This window comes from Ptychodera flava, chromosome 13 (genome assembly GCF_041260155.1).
Source record: "Ptychodera flava strain L36383 chromosome 13, AS_Pfla_20210202, whole genome shotgun sequence".
NCBI classification, from domain to species: domain Eukaryota; kingdom Metazoa; phylum Hemichordata; class Enteropneusta; family Ptychoderidae; genus Ptychodera; species Ptychodera flava.
In genome coordinates this window covers 17288300-17314793 of record NC_091940.1, presented here as the reverse complement: position 1 = coordinate 17314793, position 26494 = coordinate 17288300, and the positions used below count along the sequence as shown (strand labels likewise).

The window sequence follows — 26494 nt, the reverse complement described above, 5'->3', positions numbered from 1 at the left end:
CTACTCCATAGCAATTTTTACAGTGTACAGGGGCTCGAACTCGCCATCCTATGGGATCGTACTTCCACTGCTCTAGCCACTGACCATGACGTCTCCATAATCCCGTACTCTATTGATAGATTTTCTAATATTACTCGGTACACGCGAACTTTTAATCAGGGCTAAATTCTCTACGCTAATTGGTGTAGGCAAAAAGTTGCGGTTCTTGTACGTTTTAAATCTTAAAATCCTCTGCCATGTCGTTGTTATATTCTCTTTCCAAAAACAGAGAAGTACACCATGTCCGTCCCTTACGAGAGCTTTGACCGATATGAAACGGAGGACTGTCTACGTTTGCAGATAATTAATACAGGTGTAATTTTGAACGGACCAATCAGAATAAAGGCATTTCTTATCATGCAAATTTTCTTCTCAAGTTGGAGCTATATGTTGCCAAAACAGTTTTTTTTCAAAGCAATATTTCTCATCAAAGATGACAAGGAAACTCCCTTATGTTATATATTTTCAAAAAGCAGAGACTCTAAAGTTTAGTATGGTAACAGTAGTTTAGTCGAAGAATGAAGTGGGTGTATATTTTTGGTAAAAAACCTCAATTTTGTTATTTATGATAAAAATTAACTGAAGTTAAAAACTAGACGCTATTTTCTGAAATGTAATACTTTACTTGAAAGAAGAATATACGTAGAAAAAAACGACTATTTTATTTTGCATTATATATTATATTTCCTCATTTTAAAATGGCATGGGATAAAAGACTGACACTCAAAAAAGTGATTAAAATCACGATGATTGGCAAAATTAAAATGCCTCTTACACAAAATGTAAGGACTTTATTGCCAAACAAAATACGTTTTTATATAGTATTTATAGAACATAATGTGAAAATACCAGAAAATTTGACCGAGGCAGAGTGGAGTTAAAATCTTTGGAAATCTTGAAATTGGGAGAAGGAAGATGCCTCGAAATCGTGTGATTTACATACATTTGCATAAATTAACACTGCTTTATCACGTCACTTATGACTGCTTGACAAGCTAAACAGTGAACCAAACCAATATTTTAATCGTGGAGTAAGAAATTCATTACAATTGAAAGAATATACGCAAAAAAAGTGATTTTTGAGCCAAATACGCTGTGTTGGGTACAGCGCCCCCTCAAGCCACCACTGATTTATATGTTAATAGGTATCGAAAAGGTGGAAAATCGAAGAATGACATGAAAGCATGACTGGAATGCAACGAAATGAAAAAACAGAGTAAAGACTTTAAGTTAGCTAAATAGGTTACTTTGACATGAGTAAGGAGGAACTTTTCGACTGTCTCTACAAAGAGCCGTTACCATTTGGGTACTGGTAATGCTAAGGGTAAAAAAGTTACCGAAAACAGTTATGCATAAAGGTAACTTTAAGTTTTTCTCAATTAATTACTTTAATATTGTCGAAAGTGAAACGGAAATGGCAATTATGGTAGTTAAAAATGAAGGATAAATCTTAGCCATGGCAATTAGAAACGCATCTTTGAAAAAGGTGCTTGTAGAGCAGTAATTTTTAGTACTTTCGTAATTTGTAATACTGCAGTAAATTGTAATAAATTTGGAGTAATTTGTAATAACAATCACTGCAGTGATTTGTAATAAAATTTGCAGTATATCGTAATTAGACTTCAAGTTTTTGATGAGCCAATCTAATTTGAATGGTGGTATTAGTCAGTGAGCGAACGCTGATTACATATCCTTTTATTTCGAGCAAACATGTTTTCTTTTAATCATGTTTTAGCAAAGTTTTAACATGTATGGAATAGATTGATTTTCAGGTAACAGGCGGCCTAGCAATCGTAGGGGGTGCCCTGCTATCCTTCCCTTAGAACCGAGTCATCAACAAGCATTGTTTAAGCGTTTCCAATAAACCTACATTGGCACCATTTTGAAGCAATGACGATCGCATGATCAGCTACTTAAATTACATTCGTAAGTAACTTACTGGGGACAGCCTACCTAAACCTAACCCAGCTTCAGATTGACTACATCATTAGGGTTCGGTCATTTTTTATTTCTTGAAATATACTAAGCAAGAGATAAACTTTGAAATACTTATATGCGGGGCTATAGCACACTAAAGTTCCGTCCGAATGAATCGAGGTTATGTTATCATTGGTTATGTTACATACCTGGCGCGATAGTAGCCAAATTTCGCGACAAGCGGAAAACGTTTGGCTCCTTTCAAGGCTTATAAATCTTGCATTTCTTTGAGAGTTATAATGATTGGAAGATTTTCCACAGTTCTGCAACATATCGAAATTTTGTTCAAAATCTCTGAAAATGGTAAGGTTATAGGATATTTTCCGCTGGAAACATTGCCAAATTACACCTATGTCGCAGGTACAAGAAAGGGTTTAGGTTCAAGTACATATTTTATATATTTTGCGTTTTTATATGTTCAAATTCCAGAAACAATACTAGCCTGTAAAACTAATATTAATGACCAATTACTAAAAATTCTAAAGCACTAAAGTATATTCAATTGAAAGCAGTAGTACTTAAGTCTTCGGGCTTTCTTCCAAACATCTTCACTAAACCAGACTATAGGTTTCAATAACGTCAGACACCAAATAAGAGTCATGCAATTTAACACGCATACATACATACATACATACATACATACATACATACATACATACATACATACATACATACGTACGTACGTACGTATGTATGTATGTATGTATGTATGTATGTATGTATGTATGTATGTATGTATGTATGTATGTATGTATGTATGTATGTATGCATATGTGCATGCATGCATTCATGCATGCATGCATGTAATTTGATTAAATTTTCAAGCAATGTCTAGCTATACTTTACTTTTAATGCAAAAGACATCAAAGAACTTGATTATTTAAACAACACTTGTTACTGAACATCAACAGAGAGTCGTGAGACTCGAGAATATCACGGACACGGACACAATAAAGCTTTATTACAAATTACTCCATTTTTTTTTACAAATTGCGCTAGTTCAATTATTATAAATTACTCCAAAGTTTATTACAATTGTCTGCAGTATTACAAATTACCGCAAAATTTTATTACAATTTACCGCAGTATTCAAATTACTAATGTATTACAAATTACTGCTCTACAGTGCTTAAAGTAAGTGATGTACTCTGTACATGTGTTTCAGAAACACCCCCAAGTCGGCCGTCGGAAGTTGGGGAAGCAACATTTATAATTGGAATTTAAAAAGTAAGGACAACGTCTAAGGTCGTAGAATTTGCAAATGACAGGTAGTGGCGCATCGAAAAATGCTGAAAATTCCTTCGTAGCCATAGATTGTCTGTGTCCTTCCACCGAGTGCATATGCTCGAATTGACTAAAATAGTAGCATTAAAGGTTGTACAAGTATGTTATCTTCCTCTTAAATTTGTTGCCGTAGAAATACATAGACGTTGTAGTGTATCAGGGACTGCGATCTTCAAAGGCACGCCTATCTCACTTTCTGCACACGTTTATTTTCCGGAGGACTCGCGTTCTGCGTTCCTTAAGTTATAAGAAAGGAAAACAATTGCAAAGGGTCTAACGCCGCTAAAAGGACAAAGTACAAGAGGAACATAAAGAGGTCGCCCTACTTGTATTCAAGAAGAGACACGTTAACATTCGTGTTTTCAGGTAACTTTATTCTATTCTTTAATAGATCTCTCTGCTAAAGGTTCAATAGCTGTAACTTTCGATTTTTCACTATTTTTGTTATGTGTCAACTGCAAGTTCTTGTTTTACTTTACTAAAAACATTTTAGCTTGTCGACACAGCGTCTATACATGTAAAGTGCACTGTTATGGCTTATATTTTAGTCTTCGTCCTTGCCAGAATTCAAAAATACAATATTACATGTCGTCTGAAACTATTTTCGATCAAGATAATGTATTCTTCGTCTTCTCTCAATAACACATGAAATACAAATCAAATGCCTTGCAAATACTGCACTGTATATTATATATGGTAAGCCGTGTTATTGTTGACGGGCTACTTCAAGTCCGGACGAAAATTCGGTTGCCAACAATAACATTGCATTTTCATAAAGGATAAGCTGACAAACGAACATAAATTCAACCTGAATGACATAAGTTTTTGAAGAAAAAATAAGAAACTGTATGTTACAAATGATAACTACATCTAAATGGAGCTGTAACTCATGAATTAGTTATCTAGTACTGAATAAAACGGTGACCTATCAAATTGATTTTGATTCCCTTGGACAACATTGATTTGAAATGAAAATAGGATACAGAAAGAGAGATGGGGATAATTATGATGACGTTACTTCACCCGTATAACCCCTTCCCCGACCACAACGCGATGGTCACTTTCATCTACTGTCGTCCGGCAAACAGAAGATGCAGATGCCGGTGTAAAAGTTGAAGGACACCACGAAAACGTTGACCGATGTTATGGCTATGGCGAGAAATTCATGCGCGTCCAAACCAAAATAACTTATGTTTGGCGTCGACATGTGCGTGACTACGTCGTTAGGCACGGCTGACAACGATTGATCACTTTGTAAAACAAAACAAAAAACAAATTAAAAACAAGTTCTGGTCGGAATGGAAATGGGAAGGGGACATTGATGATCTGTTTTCTGCCACAGTGTGACCAGCAAGATTAATGTCGTACATGTAGTCTTCTACTGCTCGGTCTATGTTTCAGCAAACAAGTTATCCCAGTTTACCACAGACATTAACGCATATCGACGTTTAAACAGAGGTACGTTTCAAGTTTCACTTGATGTCATTTTGGGGTCGAGACTGGCAGCTGTGATAAAACATTCTGTCACAGCAGGACTGACAAACATTACATAAAAAGTCAGTGTACAGTTACCTATAGATCAACTGCAACATTTATTACAAACATGTTTTAACATCCATCATCAGTTACTAAACGTAATTTAGGTCCCATGCGACGTTTAAGCGTCGTTTCGACGTACACTTCTGTTTTGATCGACAAATTGACTGATCACGTTAACGTTGTGAGGTTTATAATAAAACGTATTCTTGTTAAATTCTTTTTATTTCCATATTAGAAGCATGCACCGCCGGAACATTTTAGACACTCTGATTTGCCCAATCGTTGTTTGTATTGACTTAGTGGGTTGAAGCCTGTTGCGTAAATAAATCATTCGACGTCTTGTATATGTCGGGGATCGAAATGAGGCGCGCATCGCTTTTTCCAAACCTTCTTTGCGACAAATCAAGTTATGATGTGAGGGGAAGAAACTATAAAAAACTTTCACTTTTACAAACGACCCCCCTAATACATAAGATGAATTTTAACACTAAGGTTTTCATGTGTGTTATAAGAATGCCACATAATGATTGACTTTTCTTCGCCACCTTGACCTAAAAGCACAGATGAATCAGGCCCGAGTGTTAATTGTAAGAATTAAAAAGGTCAAAATCAAGCCTTCTGCCTTCTATCAACGATATAAAAGCCTAGTTATCACCTTTATGGGTAGGCCTCTTCAGAATAAATGTGTTATTTTCCTGTATGAAATGAAAGCAATATCAAGCAACAGGGTGAACATAATTTTTGTAATGGAGAGACTATAGGTCGGCATGATAACAGATCAGTCGATATGGCAAAATGGCAGCTGCGATGTTTTAATAGTCATTTTGTAGGTTGGTAACTGAGTTCACAGCTGAAAAAACTCTGAACTTCGTTACGCACTGCTCTGAACGACCCCTCACTGTGAGTTGCGTTGTATGATACAGACGATTGCAAAGTACAAGCAGCTACATGTATGCGTCTATTCTACCTCATATATTTGGTTATGATTGATTGATTAAGGGATCAAGTATAGAGACACGACACAAAGTTATCCTTGTATGATTCCATAACATCTGTGCCCCTTTCGGGGAAAATGCTGTAATACAGTTAACACGCTAAGCAGTGCATCAAAATGTCGGACTTTTACCGTTATAGCCAAACTAATAGATACATATGGTAAAGAATAAAAGAAAGTTCAGGTGTTGAATACATAAGTACTGCAAGGCACTGATCGATGTCTCTCACGTTGTGCTAAATAAATTACCTAAATGATGAAAGTTATACAGAATTCCTACAGATGATTTCTGCCAATGCTACAAGGGACTAGAGGAAAGTCATGACGTTGAAATGTTTTTTGTTTTCGCTAGATACTGATCATCGAGTCATGCGTCGTGTTTAAAATTGGTAGTTAAGTGTTTCGGCGGGATTCTCTGTGTCATATTTCACTTTCATTGTCAGTGGATATTTTAACGTCTGCTTGGAATCACGATCCTCTCGAAGTTTAAGAGGGGCACCTCGACTGCAGTTGCAGTAATGAAAGCCACGGAATACGTCACAGCCAGTACACCGAGGTATTCCAATCCCTGGGGAAGAAACAAAGAACGCATTATGTTATCACCAATATAGTTGCTTGGTATTATCATTAGAGAAGATACCCCTCCCCTGGGTTAAAGCAGACACATGGACCTTTGTATGCAACACAAACTGTTGACATGGGTCCTGCATCACGGGATGCCATCATTTAAGGGCAGCGCCTGGTGTGTTCACTAGACCTACATTGGAAACTGCATGGGGCAACTCTGTCCGGACCTATAGCTGAAAATTTATTGCACTTGATCTACAGTAGCTGTTTATAGTTACAGACTTCGAGTTACAGCTGAAAGTTAGTAGATGTTTGCTGAAGCCAAAACTTTCTCACGCACAGAGGTGTGGCACCTAATTGAAACCCACTGTATTCTTTTGATATTCGATATGTTGAACACTCTCATTTGAGTCGAAGGATTATTTTTGGAACATGACTATTTATACCGCTACGTTTCGCAAAGTGTGAGGGAGTCGCACATTGGAAAACCGTTGATACTGAAAATGTCAAGTAGCTGCGATATTGCAAAGTGTACGGATAATTCTCTCTGACTGACGATTAGTAAGTTAGGAACGAAAAGCGAGAAGGCGAACAAGCACTCACGAAATGGAAATCTGTGTAGTGCCATAATGTCTCTGAACCGGTGAAATACAAATATATCACAATCATGTGCACCAAATATGAACAGTAGTTTATCTTAGATAATGGTAACCATCCACTCCATGACAGCAAGCTATTTACTGGTCCTGAGTACAGGAATGAAAAAAGCAATAAATGGTGATTTGGTGAGAAGAGTAAAGCTGAACCAGCGGAAAAAACCGAGGTGAGATAACAGATTAGAGCTGACACAATTTAATGTTGACTAGTTAAAAGTATTGGTAAAATTCCAACATTTGAACTTTGCCGTACCTTCCACTGTACGGCAAGAATTGATCCCCGACGAAAGTAATGTGTCACCAACGGTTTAGATATAACTTTGTAATGGTGTGAAGTAACTGACTTTATAAGAATGGAAGTTTTGTTGTTGGGATACACTCACTTTCGTGATCTTAGGTTGAGCTTGTCGCAGAAATTTAATTCCATTGAGAGAATATGTGAACCGTGATATAGTATCTCTCTCTCTCTCTCTCTCTCTCTCTCTCTCTCTCTCTCTCTCTCTCTCTCTCTCTCTCTCTCTCTCTCTCTCTCCTCTCTCTCTCTCTCTTATGTCCCTACCTCCATTTCCAGTGGCACATGCAAATATCATCCACCCGACGCACAGAGACACAGCAAAACGAAACAGCGTAAGATACATCACCGCAGCCCATTGAGGAACGCGATACGAATCGTCAGATGAATACGGTCCATACACAACAGCTAATGCGACAGCTGCTGCACAACACCACAACACGCAGTTTACAATCTGGTGTAAAGAAAGAAAAAAAGAAAAGATGCACTTTTCTATTTCAAGGCGGTAACTCTAGAGCATGGAACTAACTAACTAACCGACTAACTAACTAACTAACTAACTAACTAACTAACTAACTCTCTCTCTCTCTCTCTCTCTCTCTCTCTCTCTCTCTCTCTCTCTCTCTCGTTATTTACCTTGTTGATTTTGATTTTTTTGCCTTTCAGTTTGAACAAGATGTAACCAAGAGCAATGCCGATGAGATATTGCGGTATTCTGTGATAGGGTTTGGTGTACAACCAATATCCCGGTTCTAGTTCTGATTCTCTGTACGGTCTGTGGCAAAGAATATGAGATAAAGACCATGAATGTCACACTTTTGCTATATATTTGGTACGGCAACATTTTTAAGGTTACGGTAGTCAGGATTTCCTAACAAAAATGCCGATACTCTGGCATTTTACGTTATCTCTTCCCTTTCTACCTAAATGGAACAACATTGCATATTTACTCTGACTATATATGTCCACACTGGACGCCGTTCAATTTCTTCAAAAGACTTTGACCCGAGATAGACCATGTGCATGGTGACATACACGATACCTAGCTGGCTATGGAGGCCGTTCACTACTATAATGACAGATCTGTCCATCAAATCTGAGTACCAGTTTATACTCAGATTATAATCTGGACCTACACTGGGTCCCCAGGCAAAGATGTTCCTCGTATATACTCGATGTATGCAGTCGATGCCAGCGAAACCACAGATGTGATTACGGACAACACAGTCCCACCAATCCACGACCTGCAAAAAATATAAAATTATACATTGGATAAAGAAAATGCAGTTGGGTCCTCATTACCAACACCGAGGAACACGTTTGCTTTTAATGAGACTATGTGGTGTACTGGACATATTTGTGTTTATTGGACGGGATCCGGAACGCAGTTCACGTGTACGACTTTCTTGTTTCCCCACTAATGCATTTCTCACGTGATATCTAGATGCAGAGCATCAACATAGCTGAACATTTAAATTTTACATCATGACAAACATTAAATTTCACCGGTCGCCAACTTAATTTAGATACAGCTTTTCCATTGATTGTATGGATCGAATACGACCTTTGAGTTCGGTTTCGACGACCCCTCCTTTTTAACTTAAAGGTAGAATTCACCCCGGACAGGTGTTGTGGCCCTAAAATGTTTACAGTAATCTGTTGATCTACCACCTTTGGGCGCCAATGTTGAAGCAATTGGAGTGAGTAAACTCTTTACCGCCTTACTTTTTTCGAATATCGAAATTTTATATTTTCCTCATAGAGTTAGCACGGGGATGAGTGCCATTTTGAATTTCAACAATCTGTAATTATTAGCCTGAGGTAATTTGTTTTTCCCATTTCAAACTTGTGCACGCTGACCCATGATTAGCTGTTCCTGATTTGGAAAGCCACCATGCTTTGAGGTACCATCACGGATAGTAGAATTTTCGCGCCTCGAAAATGAAAGACGTGAACTTTGCTCAAACTTTCTTTAAGTTCAAAATTAGCCCAAAGAGTGATAGGCCAAAACAAAATTGTAAAAGGTTCGGAGTCCGAATACCTGTCCCCAAGAAGCATTCTACCTTAAGCCAAAGTTTTACTCTTCCAATTTCGAGACGTCTACTGCCTTTAAGATCAGTCGGCTGTAAAGGTGACGCCTGGGTAACTACCCTAGGATTATTGTTATGTTTTTACATTAGCATTTCTCGCTCATTTCCCCAAATCTATTTTGAATTTCCCTGTGTTCAACTTATCAATATAACCTGAAATATATATGAAATGTGCGACACATGATGTTATGCTTGACACACTTAATTTTAGTCGGGACTAGATTTATTTGTCAGCAATAACTTCATTTTGTATTTCAACATATTTTAGAGAACAGGAAAAAGGGGAACTGAACATGTTCTCTGGAACAAATATGATGTAAAACAAAATGTACTTACTTGTAGAATACAACGATGAATATTGGACTGATGATAAATAACTGCATATCCAAAGATAAATACCATGTCCATACCATACACTAAACACAACATGAAGAATGATGTAAGGTTGATATTGCACTATGATAAATAAGTGAATATCTAAAGATAATATGACATCCATGATGGATGGAGTAAGTGTTTTCATTAACATGCCAACCGAGCTTATATTGCCCTTTCATGCAATATCACTGCGACATGTAAAATAACCTTTTTATCTTAAAAGCTGGCTCAAGAACATGCTATTTTGGTTTCTTCATTTTTCGGTGACTCTCAATGAACAATACGTAAAATAATATCTTATTATTCATGAGTTAATAATCTATAAACATGTCATGCATCAAAACTAACTGGCTGCGGTGTTAGAACTCGGCTGGATTTCAGTTTTCTGTCGCTGTGACAAGGCAAGTTAGTGCACCGACGCTCATTGAAAGTTTTCACCAGTATTATTAAACACAAGAAAACTTTCAACGTCCAGATATTTTTATCAGTTTATTAGTAGTTCAGTGACGATACATATCAGTTACGATCTAGTCGATGAATTAATATACTCACATCCAACACTCGCTGTAGGTTGCAGTGACTACACCTATTCAGTTTTTCCTAACACCACAGATGCATGCACAACATTGATCTTAATTGTTTTGATTATTATGTTTTGTTACCACCTGTTTTTCAACTCACCATGCCTCTATGTGATCCAGGGAAAGGATACAGATTGTGAAAATAAAACATGTTAGCCCACCATCTGTCCTGACACGTTTGATGTCGGTCGTACCAGTAATTCCACCACACGCCATTACCCATGTGTAGAGTCAGTGTGGAGTATATCATCAGGCAAAAAGCGTATACCGGCGTCAGCCTCCAATAGCGATGCACGTAGAAGAGGAGCCAGTTGAAGCGATGCGGACCGCCGCGCTTTTCAATCTGTTTCAGTGTTAAGTAGGCTACTAGCAGACCACTGCAAGAACAGAAAGAAAGTAGTTTTATTGTGCGCTATTTTGCATTTGCACATAAGTTAGATGTTGTTTTGCAGGCTGAACGAACGTTTCTAAATAGGGGTATATATCTGGATTGATTCAACCAAACTTGCTGCGCACATTGAATATACTATAATAATACAACATTAGTAAAAGTCGTTTAGCATTTCACATCACCTAATAGCTAATTTGTATATCCAACAAACTTTTCCTTTTAAGAGTTTATCTCTGGATAAACTTGAACAAAGTTGATCAAACAAGCTAGATGATATAGCATTAATGAAAGTTATTAAGGTTATTAATAATTTGAATATTAAATGACCTTTACCAGTAAGGGACAAAAAAATTGACGGGGATGACAAACGTATAGGTAAAATTTCATATGTTGATGATATTATAAAGTAAAATTGAGGGCATTTAAAATTTTCACGTTAGCTTATTTCTAATTTACATATCAAATGGCCTTTACTCATTCGTAAAATTTAACCGGAATGACTTAGCACATTCTAGGAAACTTACTGTCTATTTTGATTAGATAATGTTATTATGGTAGTTAAAACATAAATGCATTTTCGATATAGTTTGAATGTGCGATGTATGATAGTGAGCATGCGTGCGTGAGTGCTTCACGAACTCTACAACGTGTGGAGCGGTCTCAGTCAGAAAAATGTAACAACTTAGCCGGCTATTGAACCACTCTTTTTTGGGAGTGGAGATTTAGCCGAGCGGTTCTCTCTGTGGCCTCTCCGCTAAGCGACTGATGCCGTATGTTGTGGGTTCGAACCCGATTGAAAACTAGCCGTATTTTCACCTCAGCTAATTTGTGATTTGCATATTTAATGAATTTTCGCAATGTGGCTATGTACGTATCTATGTGTATATGGGTGTATGTATGTGTGTGTTGATGGTGTGTGCTCGGTAGTGGCTAAGTGGATACTAATTGTACAGTTTTCGTATTTCTTTGTTTTACACGTTTGTTAGGAAAACTTACATACTTTAATAGCTTAACTACATATACACACATACGCACTCATATATAATGCGTATCTCTCTTGAGTATATTACACATTTACAGACCTCAGAACCAGGAAGGCTTCAACACCGTGACGCCCGGTATAAAGAACTTGTGATGCCCACCGTTTTTCAACAACTTCATGCACATATCGGGGATTATCTTGGAAGTAAATAATTTGTACAGATGTGAGTAAGTTCGCGCAAGCGAAATTCTCGCTCGTTAAGTTATATAGAAAAAATTAAACTCTTGATAGAATAATAATCGCAATCATACCAATCCATAATCCAATAACACTAGGTCAAAATTTGTAAGACAATAGTTGTAAACATAGACACAAAACAGCACAGAACAGACAGTAAATAGACGGTACACAAACAAAGTCAAATTCATGAAAGAATTTATAGTTTTACCCCTGGTGCTAAGTAATTTTGTCGATTTGTCGATTGGCAAGGAGGTGTAAATGATGTTCAGAGAAAGCGATCGACGAACTTCAAAAATAAGCCGCTAACCCGGATGTCATATGTTCATATATGGTGAACGGAATGTGTCGACAGCTATTAACGTTATTATACTATTAGTGCAAGATACGGGGCAGATTAGAATTAATTTATGCAAATTATATTAATTGTTTCGGCGTTGACATTTTATGCTAATGATTTTTTATCAATGTGGAATATCATCTGCCTCGAATGGTTCATAGATATTATGATTACAAATAAACAGTCTGTTGGTAGAGCTTTCAAGCGAAAATCAACGAAGTCACTTTGACTGAGGTCGTTGAATTCCTAGAATAAGCAAGTCAGGAGATCGGTCAAGCAATACCATTTTGTACTCGTATCCGATTGAGTGCGTGTGTAATTACTAACAAAAAGGGTCACTTGAAATGTTTTTTGTCAGGTATTCCGATAGTTAAATAACCTCATAATTGAAAGACTATAACACACATATGACATGGGCATGAACCATAACATGGAAAGTCAATTTACTTACTGATTGTCAATGGCCATGAACCCACCATCAGCCAGTGGTGATAGAGTATAACCCAAAACATGCTGAGTACACGAATGCCATTCAGACATCCTATATTTCGACTTCCTTGTGATGTGCTCAGTATGTTTTTCCCGGCGTCGATGACAGAGAAAGCCAACAGACTCTTGCTTAAAAATTCTACTACACGAGAAAGTGAAATAAGTATAAATTACTTTTAAGGTAGTATGCGCCTCAAAAGTGAAAGACTTAAACTTTTGCTCAAACTTTACTGAATTTCAACTTTCAACTTTCAAACTCTTACCAGATAAACAATAAAAATCGGGCAGCATCGTGCAAAGTTTGGAACTAACCAAACAAAGTACTAAACATTTTGCGATATGGCCGCCATCCCTGTGTTAACTTTATGGGGGAAAATTAAATTTTGGATATGGCGAAAGTTTTTCATTCTCCAATAGCTCTAAATGAGGCCCCGTAAGTGGTAGATCAGATAAAAATTGTAAAAAATTTTAGAATCCAACTATCTGTCCCCGAAGCGCGTTCTACCTTAAATACACCATCTTATACCAATATGAAAATCGTTCTAGCGTTTATCTATTTTCAGATCGAATTGTTATGATATAAATTTGATACAGAAAGATTTTCAGGAGATTTTTATATCAGAATTGTTGCTACACTCATAAAGGTTTCTTTCATTTTCTCCGACAAGCTGTATTGATAATTCAGGCTGATTGGGGCAACAAGTTGACTTTCAGTCGCACTTCGCAGAGTTTTACCTTTGAATTTGCTGGTTTTTGTCAGCTTCTCCATCGCACCTTCGTCTACATCTAGTGGTTCTCGAGAAGAAACGTCCATACTGTTCCCACTACGACTGAGCGCGTCTACCGACTCTTCGACAATGTCGCTTGGTGACGTTTTCGAGAAAGTTGTCAAATTCAGGCTCCGCCCTTTTCTCCAGTTCAGTTCTTCTCCTTTTGAATTATATCATATGTCGTACCTACTATGAGCACTGCTGCTAAGATCGCACACAGCGTACTGGGGAGACAAATCATAGTAAATTTAAAGTTACTGGCCAGAAATTTATGGATAAAAAACTCGATTTCAATTGTTCAATATTGTTGCAGTCAAAATTTAAGTACTATTCAAATACCATTCCCTATGATAAAACGTTTTCTACAATTCAGATCTTTGAATTTGTACCTAAACCTTTCAACTTATTAACGTGTGAGTCGGCTGTTACAATGCCAGTGTATGCGTCGATTAAATATTGTTTTGTATGTATGTATGTATGTATGTATGTATGTATGTATGTATGTATGTATGTATGTATGTATGTATGTATGTATGTCTGTCTGTCTGTCTGTCTGTATGGTAAAAAATTGGCCGACTAGCGGGAAATACAGTACTCGTTAAAATAAAGAGCAAAGTTAAAACAAATACAGTAAAATACTAACCGACCAGCGGAGATAAAACACTTGCAAAGCAGAGACTAAAATGCGCAGACGTTTCGGGTGCAACCCTTCGTCAGTACTAAAAACTCGCTAGAGAAACGTGAAAACACAAGAAAGAAAAACAGCCAATCAAACAAGGGAATTTTAGTCTCTGCTTTGCAAGTGTTTTATCTCCCGCTGGTCGGTTAGTATTTTACTGTATTTGTTTTAACTTTGCTCTTTATTTTAACGAGTACTGTATTTCCCGCTAGTCGGCCAATTTTTTACTGTATTCCTTCACACTTGCTGCAGTTTTATCCCTCTTTTGAGGTCATTTGTAATGTCTGTATGTATGTCTGTCTGTCTGTCTGTCTGTCTGTCTGTCTGTATGTATGTATGTATGTATGTATGTATGTATGTATGTGTGCATAGGATGAAAACACTATTAGGAACTTTGCTTCCATAATGAAGGTGTTATTTTATTTGGCACGATGCAACTAAATTTCAAATCAATGTTGAACCAAGAAAACAAACGCTTTCACTCACGCTGCAAGGATGTCAGACCATCTAAATTCATGACTGGCTTTTGCACATAATGCTGTCGTGGATTCCCATCGCGGAATATCGGGATTTGTCAAGTGTGCTGCATAGGACAAGCGGCAGTAAACAAATCAAGCATTGATTTGAAGACATGTACAGTTAGGAAGGTGATCGAACTGAAGTTATACAAACACGTGGTCCCTGTTTTTTATGTGTTAACCAAGTGCAGGAACACTATTTGCAATGCCTCTCTCTTTCCACACTCGGACGCCTGTAAGTCAACAAGGTCAACCCATTTATAGACAATGATTGGTGTCTCAGAGATTGGTAGCAAAAGGACTTCGAATTCTCGACGAATGCATCCAGTTGAATGTTTTGTTGCACGCATACTTCTGTAAGATTTTATATAGTACCGTCTATGACTTATTATGGCGAGTTCAAAAACGAGACTTGATTGTTGACCAAAGGGTCCATTGGACGATTTTGCGTGCACAGAGTTATGGAAAAAGTAGATTTACAAAGTTTGTTTGTAGTAGCGCATGCTCATTCCTCATCCATATCGTCTACCATTTAATGGGCATTTACATCTCGACGTACAAATGAACAGATGTCGAGGAATGAATATTACTTGGTGTTGTTTTTGAGAAATATGAATAGTCGTGGTTTTTGGAATAACGGGTCCTCAAGAGTACCGGTTGGAAGTAGAAAATCGTATGCCCCAGTGTCAGCAAGCATCCTTTAACCATTAAGAGGACAAGAAACTTGGAACATCCATACACCAAAAAAACTCAACTTTATACGGTTAGTATGTAGGCGATATAATCAGCTTTAGCTGCGTTTTGAGTGAAGCCATTGACCAGACTAGCTTTCTTAAAAACCACAGCTAGACTCACTAAACTACACTTACCCTCCGTGATGAAAATCTCTATATCGTTCTCTGTGCAAGAATCTGGAAAACACACACCCTTCTGTAATGTACTGCGGCTCTGAAAGGCAAAACCACATAATTCCTCAGAATTATTCAGCTTTCAATTGCATGTCACGATATTGACATAGCGATACTAAGAAATCTCCCGACCATGCTACGATAGACCATGTCATTAACCGCTCTAAGGAGTTCTTCGCGAATGTATCGTTGGCTGTGTATTGTTGATTGTTGATCAGTTACAATGACTATAAATTGTTCCACCTAAAGTATAATCTTGTACTGAGATACTATATGACAAGGCGGGGATATTAAGATGGTTCAGACCGCATTTCCGCTTGTGAAACGTCTTCAAGCATGCGGAATCAATTGCTCTTGATGAAAGCTATATTTGACCAGCTCGTTTTTCTATTTTTTATCTAGTTTCATCATCACCATCATCAGCAACGTCGTTGTCGTCGTCGTTGTCATCATCATCATCCTCATCATCGTCCTCATCACCTTACTCATCATCATCGTCAGCATCAGCATCATCATCGTCATCGTCGTCATCATCACCACCATCAACAGCATCATCATCGATCGTCGTCGTCGTCGTCATCATCATCATCATCGTCAGCATCATCAACGTCAGCATCGTCATCGTCATCGTCGTCATCATCAGGACCATCATCATCATCATCACCACCACCACCACCACCACCATCATCATCATCATCATCATCATCATCATCATCATCATCATCATCATCATCATCGTCATCATCGTCATTATCATCGTCAGCATCATCATCATCATCATCGTCATCATCGATGATGATGACGATGATGATGATGATGATGATGATGATGATGATGATGATGATGATGATGATGATAATGACATCGTCATCATCGTTGTCATCATCATCATCATCGTCAGCATCATCATCACCACCACCACCACCACCACCATCAGCAGCATCGTCATCGTTATCATCATCATCATCATCGTCATTATCATCGTCAGCATGATCATCTTCATCACCATCCCCACCATCATCATCGTCGTCATCATCGTTGTCGTCGTCGTCGTCATGATTATAATCATCATCATCATCATTATCATCGCAAAGCATCGGGAGTGCTTAGTAAAACTTCGATACAGGATAAAGCCTTGCGTATGTACAGATATGGAAAATGATTAAAGTGTTTTTTTGAGATTTCACTTCGGAAATTTCCTTATTTGACGTAATAATGATTCTATTTAAATATCTTTGCATCTCCGGGCTTTTCGGTTTGATCGCACCCATCAAAAGAGAACCTTACAAAGTTTGAAATATGGGGAAAGTCAAGTATAACGCAGCTTGTACGATCGATGTTTCCAAACGATGACGTCGTCCAAAACTTGCAAACTGATGAAACAGTAAAGTTAAACTCAAAAAAGAGCGACAACATCGCTTTCTAAAATGAGAGATTCAGCGGTGTGCGGGCGTTTGTGCATGAGTTTTACACTTTAGGAGAGGACATACAGGCGTACTACATCGGCGTACTGAATCTCGTAAAATCGCGTGTGAGTTTGTGTATCATTGCACGACCGAATTTGTACGTCCAGGCGTACTAGATCGGCGTAATCTCTTAAAAATCGCGTGTGAGTGTGTGTCACTGCATGTGGCTATGAATGAAAGATTCTGTGTATGTAGTCTTCTCTCTACATCACATTCAAAATCTATCTAATATATGAATTCCTGAACTCACGTACTTCAGAGATGTATATAGTCGTGTAGCAGTACACTGTTTCAAAGGTAGTCTCATTGCCCGGCTTGACCTGTCGACACATACCGAAGTTGCCAGGGTCCTTGCGGTTCCACGTCAAGTCATAGTCTTCTCGGATTTCTCCACAAGAGTAGAACACTGTTGGAGGGTAAAGACAGGCGTACTTCATTTGAGTGGTTTTGTAAAATCGCATGTGAATTTGTGTGTGATGTGTATTAGAGCATCGGCGTGAGATCTTCGATCCCTTCTGTCTTCTCTACGTAAACGTTTAGCTCCGCCCACGGTCCCTCCACAAATATTTGTGTAGGTATCGTGGGCGGTCAACTGGATGTATGATATTGTCATGCCACGCAGCATGACAGATAAATATGAGGCCTTTTGCGTTATGCTTTGTTTTGAGATAGTTGCCAACAGAAGGGTGAGGGCAGAATCTATCACTTTCTAGAGTGGATGTAAGTAGAAGTTTCAAATTTAAGACTTACAATTTTCAGAATAGTATTGACTATGGAAGTATCTTCCATTTTAACCGTGCGTGTATTATGTATTTTTTCCTATTCTATTCCGAAATCATGTGGAAATGATCAATGTTTGACTTGCCTAGCTGTACGTTTGGAAAGACCAATTGTTGAATGCTGGATAACTTTGCACAAAATCATGTTCCAAAAACAGTTTTTAACATTTAACACAAATTGAATGCATTTACAAAAAGTCATAGCCATTTTAACTTTAAGAGACAAGTCATAGCCATTTTAACTTTAAGAGACGATTTTGTAAAGAACAGCGTGTTGTGCGAATGATACACGTCCAATATTCTTTTTCGCGACTGTGATAATAACGTGAGCCCCTCAGTAGATTCAATATCCCTTCACTAAATATACTTACAATGATTTCAAGTCATGTTCCCGTCGGTGTGTATTTAAAACCGGGGGAATTTTTGCCGAATAAAGGGTCAAATGAACAAACAAGCATAGAGTTAGATTAATATCTATACTATAGTCTTGACTGACATGTGTACAGCTTTTAAATCACTCTGAATGCATATTTGAATGCACCCCTGCTCATAAATAAGCCAGATCACCACATTACTGTTTACTTTGTTCGATAATGGCACTATATTAGCACTGCTTGGACAATTGGGGCATTTTTCAATGCTTGTTTTTTTCGCTAACGTTCGCCTGTAAATATTTATCGGTACCGCTCATTAATAGATACTTGTTATCATGACCAATTTTGTACCACTGATGTTAATTGTATACCTTTTGGCAAAGTTATGATAACTCGGTTTAGTGTGGTTAAAACTTGTCCAATATTCGTTAGGGCTACCACTTTTGGGGGCTTCTTCTGAAGCTGTTGAAACGAATAAAGTTTTCACTGGCTAACTTTGTGAAAATCGAGATTTTTTATTTTCTCCAGATAGAGGTAGCACAGAGATGGCGGCCATTTGAACGTCAAAACCGATACTGAAATGTTGGATAATTTATTTGTCTAGCTCCAAACTTTTCATGGCGACCCCCAGAATGGTTGAAGAATGGTTGAAGGTTTGCTTGAGAAAGGTATGCTTGGAATACCTTTAATAACGTAGCTGCTGTACATAAGAGAAAGGTCAGTAGGGCAATTTTTGTAGATAAACGGGACACCTCGAGGATTACTTTCTGATATTGAAAATACAATTAGGAGAATTGAAAATGCCAGAATTTGCACATATGAGCATCTGATGAAGAATTTGAACTCTCTTTTTCCAAGATTGTAAGTTCGAAGTGGAAGTGAATCTGCACCATCAGGGTACAACCTTTGTCAGACGACTTTTAGCTTTTCACATGCTTCTATGGTGTCATTGAGCTGTTCAATACCTACCATTGTTCTTGCCAAGGAATGTTTAAATGCCTAACACTGCCAAAACTACGATTTATGAGGTACCCCTGATAATTATTTTAGCTTTGACCTTTTGACACATCTGAAAAGTTAGTCGACTGCTTATGGCGAAATCGTTCTTAGGAGAACAATAGGGACTGTGACCCTCTCATAGCTGATTAAGTGGAACACCCCTCCCCACCTCAGATCACGTCGATTTGAAAACTTGCTTGTGTGAACCCAGATTTCTCCAGTTTTGCCATTACTTTTACCTACTTTCTCTTGCGTATGGGCGGAATGCATGGAAGTCAGTCATGTACTTGATAGTGTCCGCATAGCACTCTTCCGTGACATTGTGATAGGGATGGGGTACGCCTGGAGCGAACGACTTCTGTAACTCAGGAAAGAACATTTCCATCATGTTCGTTGATCCGGTAACTGACGGCAGCATCGTCGCCGCTGCTACGGCACAGCCTATAAGTACGACGAATTTTGCCATGTTGATAGTGAGGTTGCTTGACCGCTGCCTAAACAGGAGTCTACTTTACCGGACGGCTAATAGGAAGAAATAACACCGACGGGACCAGTGTGCCAGTATAACCCTTGTAAAAATTTGTCAGTGTCTAAGTGACGTATGACGTACAAAAATGTATCTGGGTAGCTATTGGTCGATGTGTACTCAAAGAGGTAAGAAAAGAGCCGTGCACTTTGGGGTCACAGACTTTTTATCTGGGAAAATTTTTGCCACGCAAAAGCATACGTTGTTGAAAGCTCCAGTCTATGATCGAGCCACAGTCCTAGTGGTGGAGGGACTGCGATCGATTCTGAGCAAATTACCAACTGACAACCCTCCAATTATAGACGATCATGGTAGACCGGTATGCTATTTAATGTGAGAGCGGCGATGCGAGGTAGATCCGATGAGCGACGTTGCAAAGATCTTACATAGTTTACATGCCGCATTGCCATAAAGTTTCTTTAATCTCAAGCGAAAATTGTGACTTGGTCTAGCTAGACAGGTGTATCGGGCAAGATTGGGTTTATGGCCCTTTGTATTACCGTCGACGCCGTCCCAATCGCCAAGATCAATATGGTATCATTTTAGTTTAAATTGCAGGGGGATTCCAATTTATACGTTACCAAATACTCCTACGTTGTTGAGATTGCACGTGACTAACCATAGGGACCGTGGACTAGTATACACCGAGGTTTGGTATACCATATTAGATTCTGCAACTTCATATTCACAGGTGTGTTCATTTAAGAAACGATTTACAGAATTATTTTATTGTGATTGTGCAAAAACCTAAAACACCGATCTCAGAGACGTTTGGCCTGGGCTTTAAATTCCTTCTGTTTATTTGTTTACCTTTTCCCCGGATACAGATAACTGAACCAGAAATAATGCACAATACGGAGAATTCAGAAAAACAATTCTACCATTCGTGTTTTCTAATTTTTTATCATCCGGCGACATTTGACCATGTTAGACTGGAACCCCGTGGTTATTGACAAAGGCAAAATGTCAGAGACTCACCTAATATTTGTATATGACAACAATCTTTGACCCTGTCAGATTGATCATTTGATTGCGCTAAGAAGTCATTAATATGGAAATCCCCGTCACGTTTTGGGGGTCACACCACTCTTGTCAACATGGCCCATTGTTCTTGCCGTGCATTAAAGCCGCAATTTTGAATCCAAGGTTCTCGCAGTAGTGGAGATCTCCTCCCAGTCAAACACTTGGCCAGTACGATGTTTGATTTCTATAACATTAATTACACAAACTGATGTCGACCATTTGGCACCTGATGAGATGTACTATAATGTTGATTATACAACGATATGATAGCACATAAGGTATTTGATACATTTGATGCACCATGATTACTCAAACCCGATGATTTTGGTGTATCAGCTTCAGCTAACCCGGATTCTCTACCACTTTGTTGTGCTCGTAGTGATGGGAATACGAGTTCAGGTACCAGTCTTGATCGTAATACTTTCAGTAACTGGAGCTGACACACCAAAAAGTTGACAGTATCACCACTTTTAATCTTTATTTCAAGATGGCAATGTGACACTCCATGTTTAAAATGCTAAATGATCAGTATACACTCACTACAAAGTTTAATACTTTTCTAGGCTTACATAACTACAAAATACTCATCATCGTACAATAGTCATCACTTAGAAATTTCCCGCCAGTCTTTGATTGTTCCTTAAGATTAAACAAGATCACATCCTGTAATATCCCGTTTCGATAGTTCTCATTGAAATTTTTACCAATAATTAATTAAAAGTATGACGTTTTCTTCTATCTCCTTCTCGTCCGATCTTGAACCAACCTTCTCACGCTTTGGCCGCGTGATTGACGTTTCGTGATAAAGTCTGTACAAGGAAGGGCGTTACACAAGAAACTAGCTGACAGGCGCGGCGTTTAAATGTTTTTTTTCCCAGCTAGAAACCGATCGAGTCATTGCGTTGTGTTTTCAATGTCGTAGTGTAGTATTGCGATGGGATTCTCTGTGCAATCTTTCACTTCAATGGCCAGTGGATATTTTAACGTCTGCTTGGAATCACAATCTTCTCGAAGTTTAAAAAGGGTACCTCGACTGCAGATGCAAGCAAGAAAGCCACGGAATACGTCAGAGCCAGTACACCGAGGAATTCCAGTCCCTGGGGAAGAAACACACACATTTCGTTGTCACTATTATAGTAGCTCTGTATCATCATTCGAGAAGATACACCTTAAAGCAGACACGAGGGCGTTTGTATGCAACACATCCCATTGACACGGGATGCCATCATATACAGACAGCGTCTGGTATGTCCACTGCATTGACCTGCACTGAAAATGATGGAGCGCCCGCACACGACATGTCGTCCTGTTCTCCTACAATGATATCTGTGTGGACGTCATGCAATAATTTTTATGCAAAGCCGTACGTTTTTCGGTAAAAGTATCATAGTACTGGTCATACCCACGCGTCTCCCGAGAGAAAAAAGAAGCTCTTCTTATGTTGAGTCAGCACAGTGTTCGTTCTTAAGGGACTTTGGTTTGCATAAGGTACTTGTTTTTCTGTACTGTGTTTTCTCTTTTTTACTGTCGGGTTTTCGAACACGAAAGAAATTAATTGCGGAAAGGTTAAGTTAACTTTTGATCTTCTGGCTAGGCCTTTTGTGATTTTGTTATCCTTTCCTCAACTGAAACCTGTATTCCAGTAATGAAATTAATCCAAAATGCATGAGAAAGAACGTTTCATGCAATGATTGTGAATGTATTGTAAAACATACATTACAAAAGTGAACTGTCATACAGTGGATTTCAATTCGGTGTCACCTATTTGTGAGGCAGACACATTGTAGCAGACACATTGTATACAATTATATAAACGATTAGCTGGCTTATCACCACACGTATCAAAGTCACCAAATCATTGATTAGTTACCGTAACTGTAAACCGGAATGGGACAACTCTGTCTGGACCGACAGCTAAACAGTTTATTGAACTTGATCTACAATGTACCTGGTTTTAGTGACTATAACAGATGAAAGAAGATGTTTGCTGAAACTAAACTTTCCCTTACACAGAGCTGTGGCACTGAATTTGAAACCCACTGTACATTTTTGTTGAACACTCTCGTTTGAGTCGAAGGATTACTTTTTGAATATGACTTTTCATACAGCTACGTTTTAAAATAAATAATTGTTTGATCAGTAAGAAGAAGCACTCACGAAATGGAAATCTGTGTAGTGCCATAATGTCTCAAAACCGGTGGTGTACAAATATAACACAATCATATGCACCAAATATGCACAGTAGTTTATCTTTGATAATGGTAACCATCCGCTCCACGACAGCAAGCTACTTACTGGTCCTTGGTACAGTAAGGAAAAAAGCAATAAATGATGATCAGTGAGACGATTTAAGCTGAATCAGCAAAAACAAAGCAATACAAAACAAAAACAATAGATAACAGACTAGACTTGACACAAATAAAGTTCAAGTTGACTGGTTAAAAGACGGCTGGCTTGCAGCGTGTTTGCAAGGTTATATCTGATTCGCCGATTGTCATCATTCACATCAACTGAAAGAGTTTATTTGTATTATTTAATTATAACGGTAAGATTCTGCAAACCAATTGGATAACAACTTCAAAATCGCTGCAACTCGGCCTTTAAAGTATTGAGGAAATTGCAAGATTTGGTTTGAGCGAGGTGCCTTCCTTGATCACAGATAGTATATAGTCTCTCTCTCTCTCTCTCTCTCTCTCTCTCTCTCTCTCTCTCTCTCTCTCTCTCTCTCTCTCTCTCTCTCTCTCTCTCTCTCATATCCCTACCTCCATTCCCGGTGGCACATGCAAATATCACCCAACCAGTGCACAAAGACATGGCAAAACGAAACAGTGTGAGGTACATAACCGCAGCCCATTGAGGAACGCGATACGAATCGTCAGATGAATACGGTCCATACACAACAGCTAATGCGATAGCTGCTGCACAACACCATATTAAGCAGTTTACAATCTGGTTTAAAGAAAGAAAAAAAGAAAAGATGCACATTTTTATTTCAAGGTCTTTAGCTCTACAGCATAGAATCTCTCTCTCTCTCTCTCTCTCTCTCTCTCTCTCTCTCTCTCTCTCTCTCTCTCTCTCTCTCTCTCGTTATTTACCTTGTTGATTTTGATTTGTTTGCCTTTCAGTTTGAACAAGATGTAACCAAGAGCAATGCCGATGAGATATTGCGGTATTCTGTGGTAGGGCTTGGTATACAACCAATATCCCGGTTCTAATTCTGATTCTCTGTACGGTCTGTGGCAAAGCATATGAGAAAAAGACCATGAATGTCACACTTCTGCTGTTACAGTATATTGTAGTCACATATACAGCAACATTTATAAGGTTACAGACGTAACGCTTATCTAACAAAAATGTTGGCACTCAGGCATTTTACGTCACATTTTCTCTTTAAATCAAATGGACGTCACTTTTTACTCCGACCGCATATGATCAAAAGCGAGTTCTTTGAAAGGCTCGACTCGAGAGAGCACAAGTGGTGACATACACGAACCTGGCTATGGAGGCCGTTCAATACTATAATGATAGACCTGTCAATAAGATACGAATGTCAGTTCATACTCATATTATTTGATTCAGATTATAAGCTTCACCTACACTGGGTCCCCACGGATAGACGTTCCTCGTATGTACTCGATGTAAGCAGTTGATGCAAGTGAGATTAAAGTTGTGACGACGGACAACACAGTCCCACCAATCCACGACCTGCAAAATAAATATCCACTTATACTGTAGATGAACGAGACAATTGCAGATAGGTTCTCATTGTCAGCATCGAAGAATATGTTTGCTCAATAAAACTGTGTGTTGTACTGTATATTTTCGTATATATGGGAGGGTGGTCTGAAATGCACCTGTTCGACTTTCTTGTTTAAACAAAATGTATTTCTACCGCCCTTTAGGGCCAATTTTTGAAGTACGTTGAGTAAGAAAACTCTTTACTGCCTTGTTTTTTAATATCTAAATTTTATATTTCTTCGTAGAGTAAACACGGGGATGACTGCCATTTTCGAGTGACTCATTCAGTTAATATTCAGTAATTTCTTTCACCTGTTCCAAATTGTTCACGGTGACCCGTTAATCGCTATTCCTGATTTCGAAAAGCATAGGTTTAAAGTTTCCTTACGGAAAGTTTAAGGTAGTTAGCACCACGAAAATGAAAGACGTAAGCTTTTGCTAAAACTTTCCCAAGGTAAACTTTCAAAATTAACCCCCAAAGTACGTGGTAGGCCAAAAGAATCTTGTAAAGGTTTTAGAGTCAAAATATATGTCCCGAGGCCCACTCTACCTTGATAAGCTAATTAAAGTTAATGCATAACAATTTCGAGACGCAAACTGCCTTGCAGTCCCATAAAATGAAAGATTGACGCCTTTTCACTACCCTAGGATTATTGCTCTATTTCTAAAATACCGTCTTCGCCTTTTCCAAAATCTATCTCAACTTATCAGTATAGCCTGTAGGTTTATGAAATGTGCCATACATGATGTTATAGTTAACACACTTAATTTTAGTCAGGACTAGATTTATTTGTCAGCAACAACTTCATTTTGTATATCGACACATTTCAAAGAGCAGAAATAACGACATTTACTTGTTTCCTGAAACAAATATCCTGAAAAAATTATCAAAGATTGCAAATGTTGTCTCCTTAAAATACTGTTGAAATTTGTTGTTTTTGAATGATGCATTACAGATCCAACAGATGTGTACTTACTTGTAGAATACAACGATGAATATTGGACTGATGAGAAATAACTGTCTTTGAAGTAAATAATTCGTAAAGATGTGAATAAGATTGCGCGCGAAATTCTCGCATGTTAAGATACATAAAAAATAAATTATCTATAGTTGCCCCTTGGTACTAATCGATTCTGTCGATTTATCGATTGGCAAGGAGTTGTAAACGATATTCAGAGAAAAGCGATCGACGAATTTCAAAAAGTAAGTATACAGCCTTCTGGAGCTTTACATATAAGGGTATCCGAGCTAAATCTACAAAGCCACTTTAACCGAGGTCGCTGAATTCCTATAATAAGCTGGTAAGGAGATCGGTCTAGCAATACCATTTTGTACTCGTATCTGATTGAGTGCGTGTGTAATCACTAACAACAAGGGTCACTTGAAATTTTTAATGTCAGGTATTCCGAAAGTTTAATAACCTCGTAATTGAATGGTTAAAACACACATATGACATAGGCATGAACCATGCATGGCACGGAAGGTCAAATTACTTACCGATTGTAAAAGGCCATGAACCCACAAGTAGCCAGTGGTGATAGAGTATAACCCAAGACATGCTGAGTACACGAATGCCATTCAGACATCCTATATTTCGACTTCCTTGTGACGTGCTTAGTATGTTTTTGCCAGCGTCGATGACAGAAAAAGCTAACAGACACTCGCTTAAAAATCCTACAGCTGCAAGAGAAAGTTTAATAAGCATGACTCACTTTTCTTTAACACATCATCTCATACGTTGGCTTAATTTTAGCGTTTATTTGTTCTGTATTGAATCGTTATGATATATAATTTGATACAGAGATGATATTCAGAAGACTTTGACATAAGAAGTTTTGCGTCACTCATATATATATATATATATATATATATATATA

General features: G+C 38.2%; 3 protein-coding genes across 3 annotated transcripts in view; all 3 read right to left on the bottom strand.

Moving 5' to 3' along the window:
* LOC139147627 (nose resistant to fluoxetine protein 6-like) overlaps positions 1-19909 on the bottom strand; it is a 44651-nt gene extending 24742 nt beyond the window's left edge. Inside the window, exons 1-2 of the mRNA XM_070718774.1 lie at positions 19573-19909; positions 17432-17583 (exon numbers count right to left, since the gene is read on the bottom strand). Coding sequence (XP_070574875.1) covers positions 17432-17583; positions 19573-19795 — 375 coding nt within the window. The 5' untranslated portion in view covers positions 19796-19909. The remainder of the gene's footprint in view (positions 1-17431; positions 17584-19572) is intronic.
* Positions 3654-13620, bottom strand: LOC139147628 (nose resistant to fluoxetine protein 6-like). The gene is made up of 10 exons (XM_070718775.1): positions 13572-13620; positions 12799-12975; positions 11871-11967; positions 10498-10774; positions 9775-9854; positions 8485-8592; positions 7985-8123; positions 7616-7802; positions 7004-7146; positions 3654-6401 (listed from the first exon to the last, which is right to left on the bottom strand). Exons 1-10 carry the CDS (start codon positions 13603-13605, stop codon positions 6285-6287), a joined length of 1359 nt encoding a protein of 452 aa, XP_070574876.1. The 5' UTR covers positions 13606-13620; the 3' UTR covers positions 3654-6284.
* Positions 19910-21327: 1418 nt separating the features above from the next.
* LOC139147032 (O-acyltransferase like protein-like) overlaps positions 21328-26494 on the bottom strand; it is a 28749-nt gene continuing 23582 nt past the window's right edge. The window contains exons 8-14 of the mRNA XM_070717883.1: positions 26111-26297; positions 25594-25638; positions 24476-24583; positions 23974-24112; positions 23641-23827; positions 23036-23178; positions 21328-21975 (exon numbers count right to left, since the gene is read on the bottom strand). Of these exons, the coding sequence (XP_070573984.1) occupies positions 21859-21975; positions 23036-23178; positions 23641-23827; positions 23974-24112; positions 24476-24583; positions 25594-25638; positions 26111-26297 (926 nt within the window). The 3' untranslated portion in view covers positions 21328-21858. The remainder of the gene's footprint in view (positions 21976-23035; positions 23179-23640; positions 23828-23973; positions 24113-24475; positions 24584-25593; positions 25639-26110; positions 26298-26494) is intronic.